This window comes from Netta rufina, assembly GCF_964035555.1.
Source record: "Netta rufina genome assembly, chromosome: 5".
In the NCBI taxonomy this organism is placed as follows: Eukaryota; Metazoa; Chordata; class Aves; order Anseriformes; family Anatidae; genus Netta; species Netta rufina.
In genome coordinates this window covers 58,002,539-58,014,601 of record NC_140128.1, presented here as the reverse complement: position 1 = coordinate 58,014,601, position 12,063 = coordinate 58,002,539, and the positions used below count along the sequence as shown (strand labels likewise).

Sequence of the window (12,063 nt, the reverse complement as noted above, 5' to 3'; positions counted from 1 at the left end):
GATTTATTGGGGATCTCCAGAGAGCTGCTGCTCTGTGCTTTCCCTTCATCCCTTCTTTTTCACTGCTGGGCTGCTCCGATGGCTGCTCCAGTGGCAGTGGGCCCCGGCTTTGTAGGTACAGGGGGCGAGCAAGTTCCTGTCTCCTCTCAGGTGTTCTCCGTGTTTATTTTCTGCCACGTTGCCTGCCCTTTGGCAGGGCAGGCTGTCAGGCACCACGTGTTGGCGTGCTGCAGCTGCAGTCGTGCAGCCTTTCGGTGTGGGTGCACTCCGAGCTCAAAGGTCTTCGAAACTGCTACAGACGGGTTTTGCACGGCAAGCGAAACAAAGTGTGCTGCAGTGAGGCCCCCGGGTAAACGATACAGGAGAACGATACTGGTTCGTGGCAGTACCACTGGAAAATCTCATTTTTTATAACAATTTTGGTTGGAAAAAAAAATCAGCGCAGTGAAAATCTCACTCTCAAGGTGCCTGCTTCCTTTCCGTGCTCTCCGGGCTCCCTGTCCTTTAGGGATTATGCCTCTGTTTGGCACAAGAGCTGTGACAGGACTCATTATCGTATCAGGCAGGATGGCTGGGCTTATTTTGGTTACGCAACGCATGCTGAGGTGTGCTGGGAGCCGGGGGGAGCTGGCCGTGCTGGGAAATCTGGGTCTTCTGCAAAAGTCCAGGTCTTCTGCATGCTGCCACCCTTCCCCGTGTCCGCCTGCCGGGTGGGAGGGCAATGTCCTGGGTTTTTGTCTCAGTCCGACCGCCCTGAATGTGTTCAAACCTGGGCCACAATCAGGTTAAACTGTCACAGCGACAGCAGCCTGGGTGTGATTTCACTGTGCAAACGTCTGAATGCCTCTCAAGGTGTGAGGTGTCTTTCCAGGCACTTTTTATTCTGCCCTGGATTGAATGTGAGCGATTGGCAAGCTAATACAGGTCTGCAGAAGGCTACCTGAACACTGAGAAGACTTTGATTTCAAACCCATTCCTTGCATTTTTGGTGGGATCATCACAGCTTTTTTTTTGCCTTTTTTTTTCCCTGTTGGTATTTGCTGGGCAGGGAGTGACTTTTAATCCAAGGTTCTCTGACTTCTGCCTTATTCTCCCGCCCCATGATCTCTGGCAGTCATAACACCCAGAAATTACGACTGTGTTTTTCCACAAATGAATGATATCGTAAATGAAGATTAGGGGTTGTTTTGTCCTCAGCATAACAGGCTCCTTGCGCTGAAGGCCTTCCGCCTGCACTGGAAGGTTAAAGAGAGGACAGGACAGTGTGTGGGAGATTTAATTCGTACTAAATACCTGGGATATAATGCTAAAGGCGAGAGAGAAGAGCGCAGTGGAAGTAAGGCTACATCTGTGTGCGTGGTGCCTGTGTGTGGATGTACATTTTCTTGATTTTTTGGGCTCGCTTCAATTTTACCCTGCTACAAATCATCCGGGTCTGAGGCTCAGATCCTGCTTTCCACCGAGCAGAGACGAAATGAGCACCGAATCCACCTTTCTCAGTGCCGAAGCCTCCAGCCTGCAACCTTTTTGTCGCCAGCCGCGGGCAGCCGCTCTGCGTGCGTCTCTTGGCGTGCTAATTCTCTCGTGTCAGAATATAGCTCTCGGGGTTTTGTGCTGAGGAGGGATGCGGCCATTTGCCAGGTAAAATGCCAACCCCAAAAACGCAGGGTGGGGGGGGTTAAAACAGGGGAAGAGCCACCGTGGTGGCTCCCCCAGCTTCGGGGGGTCGGGGAGGAGGACGGGCGAGCCTCCCCCCCTCAACGCGGGATGCAAAAGCGGCGAATAAACAGGGCATCTGTGGAGGAGGGGTTTCCTCATCCTACGCGTGCCGTGGTCGCCCAGGCGGTCGGTCCCCTCGCGGCTTGGGCTTTGCGAGCCGAGGAATGGTTTATTCTGGCGAACCGTAAGTGCCATCCGGGCGAGAGGTGCCGGGCTCGGTGGCGGCGGCGGTGGGTTGCGGCCTGGGGCGGCGGCGGCGGGGAGGGCTCCGCAGCGTGGATGCGCCAGCGCCTCGCCGCACTCCGCCTTGGACAAGTGGATGAGCGAGGTGCCGAGCGGGAGACGCGGCGCTTTGAGCAGGAGGAGCAGCGCTCAGGGCCTCTTGGTTAAAAAAGCAGCCGGCTTTGGGGGTCTTGCACCCGAGGCGGCGGAGATCCGCAGCAGCAGCAGGTCTGGCTGGCGGGGGGATGTGAGGAGAGCCTTCCCCCAGCACCCCCGTGTTTGCTCTGCTCACCGTGCTAACACAAGCCACAAACACAGGGGCTTCCTGTCATTTTACGAGCTCCGGTTGCTCGACAGAGAAATCTCCTCGTATTTTATATCAAGGCCTAAAATTCGCTGTTGACATCACCTCTCCAAATCGGGTCTTTTGTCCCTCACATGGTTAAGCTCGCCTGCAACTTACTGAACAAAGGTTTCCGGGTTTTGTGCATCTCATTTGCCGTGCGGGGTAGTAAACAATCCTGCCAGCTGGCACGGCAATTTCAGCCCCTCCGCAGATAAAAATAAATGTCTGTAGTATCTTCTACTGCCTGGCTAGAATGACATTTGGGCTTGTGAGTGAGAGCTTGGGATATACATCAGGATGTTTTTCATTCTGTTAGACGCTAAAATTTGAATGTTATTTATTGCCTTTTGAGCTCTCCTATGTCTTTTCCTGCACTTTGACAGCTGATGTAACGCAGCTGGCAGGCATTTTGTAATCCTTTATGTCTGTGTGAACACATTTCAGTCAACCTGGAAGTGCCTTATGACATTAGATAATTCCTGAGTATTTACTACGAAATATTCTGCTGCTTCTTGGGGCTGTGCAGTGCTTCAGCCTGCAGTGACCCTCGTGCACTTCTCCCATAACCCAGTGCTGGCAGCTTCAGCAGGGGCATTAAGAGCCAAATCCAATCGCGAGTCAGGTCAGTTAGTCCTTCTGTTCACTTTTGCAGCCGGCTATTAGTTATAAGCGACTACTTTTGTTCTTTTTATGCCACTGGTGTTTTGGTGGAAAGATCAAGACGAAGCTGCCTTTGTCTGACTTATCCCATGCGTCTAATGCATGTTACTAAGCCATGTTTTGAATCAGGATACCTTTTAAGCTGGGCCCATGGCAAAGTACAAGAGATGTTTGAGTTTGTTGTGCCTTGTTTTCTTTTTCTTTCTCTCTTTTTTTTTTTTTTTTTTAAGTTATATTGGTTGGATATCTATATATAATTTTTTGCTTCAGGGAGCATGTTGAAAGGTGGCAGGTTAGTTCTCACTGAGAAGTGAACTGCACATAACTAGGTCCTTTTCCAGTAAGCAGGAAGCTTTGCATGTTTGACCATACAACTTGAGAATTGTAGCTTGTAGAGGAAGAATTCAATCAACAGCAGTGGCACCTCTGGGTGACTGGGAGAAGCTCCTTTCCTCTGCTGCGTTTGAGCTTTTATTGCTGTTAATTCACTGTGTGATGTGTGGTTCTCACCTGGAGCTGGGGGGAGCTTTTGCCCCCAGGCTTGGGGGCTTCACAACCCCTCCTACTTCCCCACAGGCCTGTCTTTCTGCACCAGTTGTCCTTCTAGAATGCATCTCAAAAGACTTCATCAGGTTTCTTTCATGCAAATAGCAGATCATTTGCAAGAACACTTGCAGGATGTAGAAATGCAGCAGTGTGGTTGTTGCATGTGTAAGACTTTTATGGATGTAAGTAGATTTATTTTTTTTTACCAGTTTCTTGGAGCATTAGCCATAGAAATGGTGGCTCCCTTTGACTTCTCTGCAAGCTGAGGTGCTTAATGAGGATGCTCAACTTTCTCATCATTTCATGTGTTGCCTCGGGGTAGATCCCTCCCCTTTATCTTGGATTTGGTGCCTGTTGACAGTAAAAAGAACAAATCAGCCAGTGTGAGCATCTGGAGAAAGCTGTCTTTCTATTTACAAACTGCACTAATGTGAACTTCTGTTAGGTTTTTTATTCTTCTCTGGCTGCTTAGCTTCAGCTTGAGATTAATGACCTAGAGAATTAAGGGTGGTTAAATGACTGACAAATGCCATATTCTACCCACAATATGTACAAATTAAATTAGATAATTACATTGGCATGCCTGTGATGGCAACTGCTAGGAAACAAATACAAGCTCATGGTACTACAGTGATGCCCTCTTTGAGGCTGGTGTTGATAGTAGCTACAGACCCATGTATTAGAGCAATATAGGCAATGTGAACTTTGGATAAATACCTAAACCAGAATAATATTCTTGATTTTATTTTGTTTTATTCTTGATTTTATTTTTTACATTAAAAAAAAAACAGTTGGATTCTAAAGCTGTTGCTTTCTTATTTATTGAATGTGCTGTTGTTCATAAAGGTGTTTAATTATAATCTAATATCCCTTAGTTTTGCTTTGGAGCTCCTTGTCCATGATCACCTACCTGTTATCCAATATGCAGGTTGAAGAAAGTTGGCCTGTAACACGTGAATTTTTCTGTAATGCAACTTCAAGGCAGAACACAGGTGGATAGAGACAGAGAAAGGAGTACAGGGAAGCAGAGGGACAATACTGAGCAGCACAGAAAGCTGTGGTCTCAGCAGGTCAGCTGTGGTATTAGGTGCTCCCAACATGTACATCTCTTGCAAATTTACAGAGAGACGTTTCCAAAGCGTTAGTCCAAGAGAGCAGTGGTTGCCTTTGCAGAAGAACAGTAGTAGGTGGTCAAAAATTGGATATAACCATAGTGATAGCAGAAGGCTTGTACTGGTGAGTTTGTTCTTTGATCTGTCCCTTGTGGAAGTCGAAGGTGGATGAGTGCTGAGACAGGTCCCTGTCATACTCCTCCCATCATGTTTGTGCCTGTACATTGGCATATTTACACTCCTGTTTTCTGAATGATGATATTTGGTTACCTGCCATTCATTTTTAAGGGGTTTATAGAATCATTTAGGTTGGAAAAGACCCCTAAGATCATCTGGTCCAACCTTTAAGCTAGCACTGCCAAGTCAAAGAGATCTGTATGTGACAGGCATTGGCAGCAGGCCTGGTCCACGGGGCCATGCTCCTTTTAGTAGGCCGGCTGGGTTAGGTGGCTCAGTTGGGAGGGATGTACTTACAAACCCAGGGAACTTCACAGAATGTGCAGTGAACAAATATCATTGGGAGCAGCTGTGGACAGTGCAGTGGTCGCTCTTTGTTTCCTTCTGACTACTCTGAAGTCATACAGAATTCACAGTGCAAGTGTTGTTTGGCTTAAACTCTTTCTCAGGCCTGGCTCTTCTAGTGCTTCCTCATTTCAGTGGTCAACACAGAGCCAGTGTTGTCCCGTCTTTCCAGCAAGAAGGGCTCCCAGCTCACGTACCTGCCTTCAGTGAGCCACAGGCCCTGCCGAGTGTTATAACCAACTGGATCAGCACATTGTCTGGTGGGACAGGAGCAGGGACAGGGTGGAGGGAGAATTAGGTCTTCCTGGATGAATTACTGCCAGCTTGTGATAGCACAAGAAAATGCTGCATGGAGTATGACATCTTCATTGAGTACTGCTTAATGAAAGGGGGAGTAGGAGCAGGAAGATTTATATAGCAGCTGTTCACTTGGGAGCCAGATGCCTTCTGCATACAGAGTTGAACTTGAGAACAGAGCTCTGAAAGGAGCTTGTTAATGAAAGCATGACCAGCTAAATCCTTTTGTCATCCACTGGCTTCCTCTGTCAGCTGCAGCAGTGGAAAGCACCGTCAGTGTAAAAGGCAGAGACAGATGCTTTGCCCTTTGTACCACTATTGGTGGCTTTGTGGGTGGACCACAGACTTGGGCTAGATTCCTCAGGCTGGCTTTTAGGATTGCATCAACCAGGCAAGACTAATTTTATGTTTTGGAAAGTGCAGAGTTGTTAAATACTTGCCCAGAAAACTACCATAGTATCGTTCTCTTGTCTGCCTTGTAAAACTGCCTGAAAGTACTGCCTGGCTTTCTTGGGACAGGAGGTAGGGGAAACTGCTTCCCATTTTCTGGCCTTACTCTGTACCTTCACAATAATCAGTAGGACTGAACAAATCCAGCAGGATCATTCTCACATCTCCTGTAAGCACTTTACTGTAAGTCAAGCGTCTAGCTGATATATTTGTCCTGTTTGATTACCTTAAGATTACTGATAAGATCAGTTGTTTCTCAGAGTAGTATATTCTTCATAGGTTATCTGTCCTATATATCTCTTGTTATTGTATCCTATGCTACAAGTAACTGCAAAACCCATCAGTTTCAGGCAGTTTGGACCCCTCTCCTCTAAAAATTGCTAAGACTTGCTAGGACAGCCCAGCATCACAGCAGGAAAGTGGATCAGGAAACTCCTCCTTTTACTTGCAAGGAGGACACAGCTCTTTTATATGAAGCCAGCATCCAGGTACCCTGTCAGGGCACTTCTCCCTCGATGTGATCTGTCCCTGCATGTGTCCTCCCCATTCCTACCTTGCACAATGCCACTGTAGCCAGGTGAGTTAGGGTTCATCTAGGACATCCCAACAGTCCCCTGCATTTGGGACATGTAGCAATTCCCTTGTACAAGCTGCCTTTCCAGTCCCAGCTGCTGGTTTTGTTTAGCTGGTGACAGTTCCTTGCAACATCTGACAAATTGGTACTTCAAACCTACTTAGCTAAGATTCCTTAGTAGCTAATGAATGGGGAATGCTCTGGCCTCCTCACAATTCATATTTAACTTTTTGCACTGCACTTGGTTTAGACAATGAGGCTCTTTTGAGCAGTTTTTAAACCAGACAGTCACTTAAGGTTTCATTCAGAAATTTGCATTTCAAAAGTCCCATGCAAGGTCCAAGAAATCCATCCCAAGGCATAGGGACAGAGAGACAGCAAAGGGATGGATGCAAGAGGCTGGGAAGGATGGCGTAGGGAAATGATGCTGGCTAAGAGGTGGGTTCTCCCTAGGGCAGGGTGGAATTTTTTCACCTGATTTCAGTGTCTGAAGTGTTGATGTTTATAGTACTGCATTACAGACCGCTACAGTTCATGGAGAGAAACGAATGCTTTTTGGTACAGTTGCTCCCATCTTGTAACCTCAGTGTTTAAAACAGGTCTGATGAAAATCATGATCTAGATTTATTTATTTTTCCTGCATTAACTACCTAGATTGCAAGCTCTGATATCAATCTGAAGTCAGCCCCAGTGTTGGGCTTTTCAGTAATTTTGGGGGTGGAATGAGAATAAGTGAGAATTTCAAGAAGAGACTTAAGAGCAGTGAACTAGCTTAACAGATATTCCTCCAGCACAAGAACAAATTTGCCAAAATGTACAAACATGCTACTTGGATAGTATGAGGGGCTGATAAATAATTTTGATGTGGGAATATACTGTGAAGTCTGTGAATAAAGAAAAGTTTGTTTTGAGAGCTTATGCTACAACAGCTGTAAAAAAAAAAAAAAAGTCTCTAGAGTTCATTTGCTTATCTGCTGTATGCCTCTCTCTAGCTGTTGGATATTCCCCCTTTTCAGCATTGTTTTTTTATTTTTTTTTATTTTCACCAACCAGGAGAGTCTGGCACCTCTCCACATGTTTCAGTTTGTTGTTCAGAGGATCTTTTGATGTCATTGCAGCACTGCAAGGCCTGAAGCTGCTATTGCTCAGGCCTTCTCCTCTCCCGTCAGCATCCGTTTCCCAAAATGTTTGAGCTGCTGTGTGGGCGCAGTCACGTCTCCATTGGCAGAGCAGTACCTTCCTGGTAGCCCTGGTGTTGTTGAAGAAAACCTTGAACGTCATTCACAGCAGGCAAATCAGGTCATAGATATCCGTTTTAGTTTAACTGAGAAATGTTACAGTGCAAACACCCACTTAGAAAAATGTCCAGGAACTGACTGAAGAGCTCACCAGCAGATGAATGAAGCTACAAAAAATCACACTGCTCATTTAGTTTCATTAAATAATTCACACAAGACCTTCCTGCAGTTGTAGAGCAGAGGCTTGCTGAGCCAGCTAAGGTAGCTTTTGACTAAAATATGGCTCTGATTTACAGACAACAGGTTGGTGTGACAGTAAGTCCTTTATAAAGCCACGCCTGTTGTCACCTTCTGCTAACCTCATTTCCACTGACTACAGATCTTTGTAACAAAATGTTCTTCCTGGTTTGCTTAGGGTGAAGAAACTGAAGGAAACATTTGCTTTTATACAACTTTTGGACAAAAACATGAGTAACCTTCGCACCTGGCTGGCCCGGATTGAGTCAGAGCTTTCTAAACCTGTTGTTTATGACATCTGTGATGACCAAGAAATACAGAAGAGACTGGCGGAACAGCAGGTGGGAAATAGGAGCAGCCATAGTGAATGAGCTAAAAAGTTGCTGATTACAATTGGTCCTAGTTTAAAATCGCCTGTTTCTTTTCTTTAGCCAGGCCTTCTAACTTTCACTGCATGTTCCTGCCAAGATGTGTTAACTTGGAAAGTTTTTATTTGCTTGCTGTTATTTCACTATTGTAAATGTTGCTTTGCCCCTATCCTCCCCTCCACCTTAAAATACCCACAAGGTACAGACAACAGTTTTTTTTTTTTATATTTCAGAGGTTTTGCCCAGTTATGTACAACAGACTTCAGAAAGGTTAGGCAGGGCACAGGGGACAAAATCCAGGAAGACAGATGACCTAGGCTCAGCATTGCAAGGTCTGAACGCTGGGTCTCCTGAGAACTGGCTGTGTCAGATGTGAGCGCTGTAACTTGAGGTGTTGCCCTCACTAGCTCACTCTTCCCCTCCTTGCAGACAGCAGAGGAAGCTTGGCAGAGAAGGATGTTTGAGCTTTGGAGGATGGACTTGTGCAAACACACCTTTGGCTGAGTCCTGATCCTGTAGGCAGTCTCTGAAGCTCCCCCCAGGGTAGTGTGAGATGGTGCATAAATCCTGCTGAGGCATAAGTATGAAGCAAGCTAGCACTGTTGGGCATTGGTCGAGTGCATGTAGGCATTTATCCAAGACAGTGGCTCAACAGGGGAATCCTGAGAAGCTGTGTTAAAGTGCTGAAGATGGCAAGGATCAGGCATAACTGACAGTGCTAGCTGTTCCAGCCAAATGGAAGTGTGGAATGAATTGGATAGTCCTAGAGTAAAACTTCTCTTTGCAGCAGCCAGGGAAGGAAAAGGAGCTTTTCCTAAGTGCAGACTCACAGGTGGAGTGGCATAACCTCTGTCACCTTTTCCTCTGTGCCCAGGTTCGAAGTGTTTCCTTAGGAAGGCTGAGAATCACCAAGGCTGTCTCTGGCCTTTGTGTAAAACAAGAATATTTGCCCTAAAACTGAGAATCAAAACTAAAGCTGTCAAGTGTGGAAGCTCTATGGCATCTACCTTTAAAGATGCCACATGTATTGGTGTTCTCCCCATCCTTCCCATCGTTTGTCTTTATGGCTGTTGCTTTCTTGTCCATGAAAAGATCCTTTAATGACCCAGACCCGAGGGCTGTGTTCTCTGCTGGCTGGTGTGGCTCTCCATCGTGTCCCAGGCATAGTGGGAAGGTCCAGCACCTCTGTGACAAGAATGGGGATAGCTCCCACCAGCTGCACTCCAGGAGCTGGTCATACATCAGAAGCTTTGGTCCAGTGTCTTTGATGGTTCCATCTGCATTGTGAACGGTCACATAAACAACGTGGAGATATTTTCTCCCCATCCAAACCTTTTGCATTTCTCAAAGGCTGTAATGAATTGCCAGGCAGAGAAGAACATGGGGCACAAAGAACTCGTGTCCAAACTCATTTATGTTCAAGCTTCAGCTCACTGCAAGAGCCATCTTTTGCTGCTCAGAGCTACTTACCGCTTTGTTGTTTGAATTCTGTTTCAAATGCAGACCTGTGGGCACCTCTAGACTCCTTCTACGGTAACCTTTTAGCAGGCTGAGTATAAACCTGTACTGACCAAAAGACCACAGGGAAAAAAAAAAAAGCTTCTTTCGCTCCACGGTAGAGAAACCTTTATCTAAACACAACAAATAAAAAGATCTTTCCTGGTTTTATTCGAACAATTATTCCAGCAAGTGCATAGTGATGGTGAGAAATATGCCCTACAGGTGTCTTTCGTTTGACATCCCTGACTGGAAAAACTTTGCCTGTTCAGTCTTGAATAATGACATTTAAAAGCAGAGTGCATCTACAGAGATGCTTTATGGCATGTTTGTTCAGTTGAAGGATGAAGATTGAAATGTGAATAATACTCATTTGAAGATTTCAAAGTCATTTCAGCACCACAGAATTCTAGCAGCATGTAGTCTGTTTAAGCTTGCTGGTCAATGCTGTGCAGAGTTGAAGGAAAAGTACCTTTCCGGGCTCAATATATGTTCTTGGCCCCATTATTTAGTTTGTTGTGTTTGTCTCACCAGAATGCAGTCAGGTCATTTGGAATAACAGCTGGGAAAACAGCAAGAATTCTGCCTAGGATTATTGCATATGAACCCAGGCATGACCGAAAGTAATGAAACAGTGTCAGCAATTTACCATAGTATAAATAAGATGGTTTTAAAATCCGTGTTCCAAATTCTCATTTTCACCAATGCAGCTGTAAATCAAGAATAATTTGATGAATTCAGGAGTCTCTCCACGTAACAGCAGTAGGGTAGAGCCTGTTTTGGGAAGCAGACACTGTGTTAAGAACACACTGCTGCCTCTTGCTCAGAAAACATCTGTGGATCCTTAATAAGCTATTAAAACGGTGTTGGGTCTGCTTCTGGCAGTCTCTCACCTATGCAAAGATTTTGGCTTCTACTTTATTTAAAGCTGTGTTATCACAAATCATGCAAGCCAAATTTTTACCATTTGTGGCTTAGCCCTTCTTTCAGGTACTCATATAACACCATTGAAGATTGCCATGGGGTGATACTCAACTCTTTGCACCTTGTTGATTTCCGGGAAGACCTTTCTTCAACTCCTCTTGGATTTCCTACAAGCCGTGTCTGGATTTTTTCATGCGTCTTTTTTTTGTTTGTTTATTTTAAGTCTAGGGCAAAACCAATTCTGCTTCATCTGTTCACTGAAATCGATAATACTCTTTAAATGGGAGTTCTTCTTGCTGTTGTCAGTAAAATACTCATTAGTGTTTGGTGTTGTTGCTGTGTTATTCTGGTTACAGTACCTGTACCCTTCATTAGGGGAGCCAGGAGTGGGTTGAAAAAATGGAAATGTAGTGGGCATTGTTATTTCATTAATGGTCACGGTTGGTAGCATTGTACAGAGCTGCTTTTTCAACAAGAAATATCCATGTAGCATTGACTTCAAGAACAGTTACAGGTACAGAAGAAGCTGCCAGAATATGATGGACCTGCAAGCTCTGGAGAAGAAATGTGTAGATAAGGCAAAGGGTCTTTGCCAGACCCTTTAAAACAGGCTGTCAAAACAGGAGCTCTGAAAGGGGGAATAGGAAAAGCAGTGCAACATGGGCTGCTCTTTTGTTATGCTTCTGCAGTTTGTGATTCCAGTCTGTGATCATGCAATCAGCAAAGTACAGGACCTGTATCATGAGCTCTCTGTCAAGTCTTGTAGAGTAGTAAGCTGACAGGAGGTACTGTCACTTGATACAGTCAAAATTAGTAAGTATGCCTTTACAGTGTGTGTAAGGTTTGGATTTTGAATGCATGTTAAAATTGTCCAGACTGTTAATGAGAAGATTGAGCTCTCGTTGAGAAATCTGGACAACCCCTTTTTGCATGGCAGTTCTGTCCTAACCTGTCAGTCTGTCATCTGCACAACTCATACTGCAAGTCTGTTTTCTAAAGCTAAGTAACCTTTTACTGACTTACAAATTGCTCTTTCTCCATCTTCTGCAGTATTTTGAAAGGGTATGTCTGAAATCTAGCCAATCGCATTGCCTTCCACTAAAACTCTTCTTTTGTCAATGCAGGACCTGCAACGAGACATAGAGCAACACACGGCAGGGGTGGAGTCCGTATTTAATATTTGTGAAGTCCTGCTGCACGATTCTGATGCATGTGCTAATGAGACAGAGTGTGACTCCATCCAGCAGACTAGCAGGAGTTTGGACAGACGGTGGAGAAACATTTGTGCCATGTCTATGGAAAGGCGAATGAAGTAAGTCTCTTTATCCAACAGCTCCTAAAGAAGTCTGTG

The 12,063-nt window shown here is 45.4% G+C and overlaps 1 protein-coding gene across 3 annotated transcripts in view; it reads left to right on the top strand.

Annotated features, from left to right (window-relative positions):
• The window catches only part of SYNE2 (spectrin repeat containing nuclear envelope protein 2), a 186,776-nt gene that overhangs the window by 158,234 nt on the left and 16,479 nt on the right, over positions 1–12,063 (top strand). For all 3 annotated transcript variants that reach the window (XM_084288050.1, XM_084288048.1, XM_084288049.1), the window contains exons 102-103: positions 8,102–8,264; positions 11,837–12,024. In XM_084288050.1, the coding sequence (XP_084144176.1) occupies positions 8,102–8,264; positions 11,837–12,024 (351 nt within the window). The remainder of the gene's footprint in view (positions 1–8,101; positions 8,265–11,836; positions 12,025–12,063) is intronic.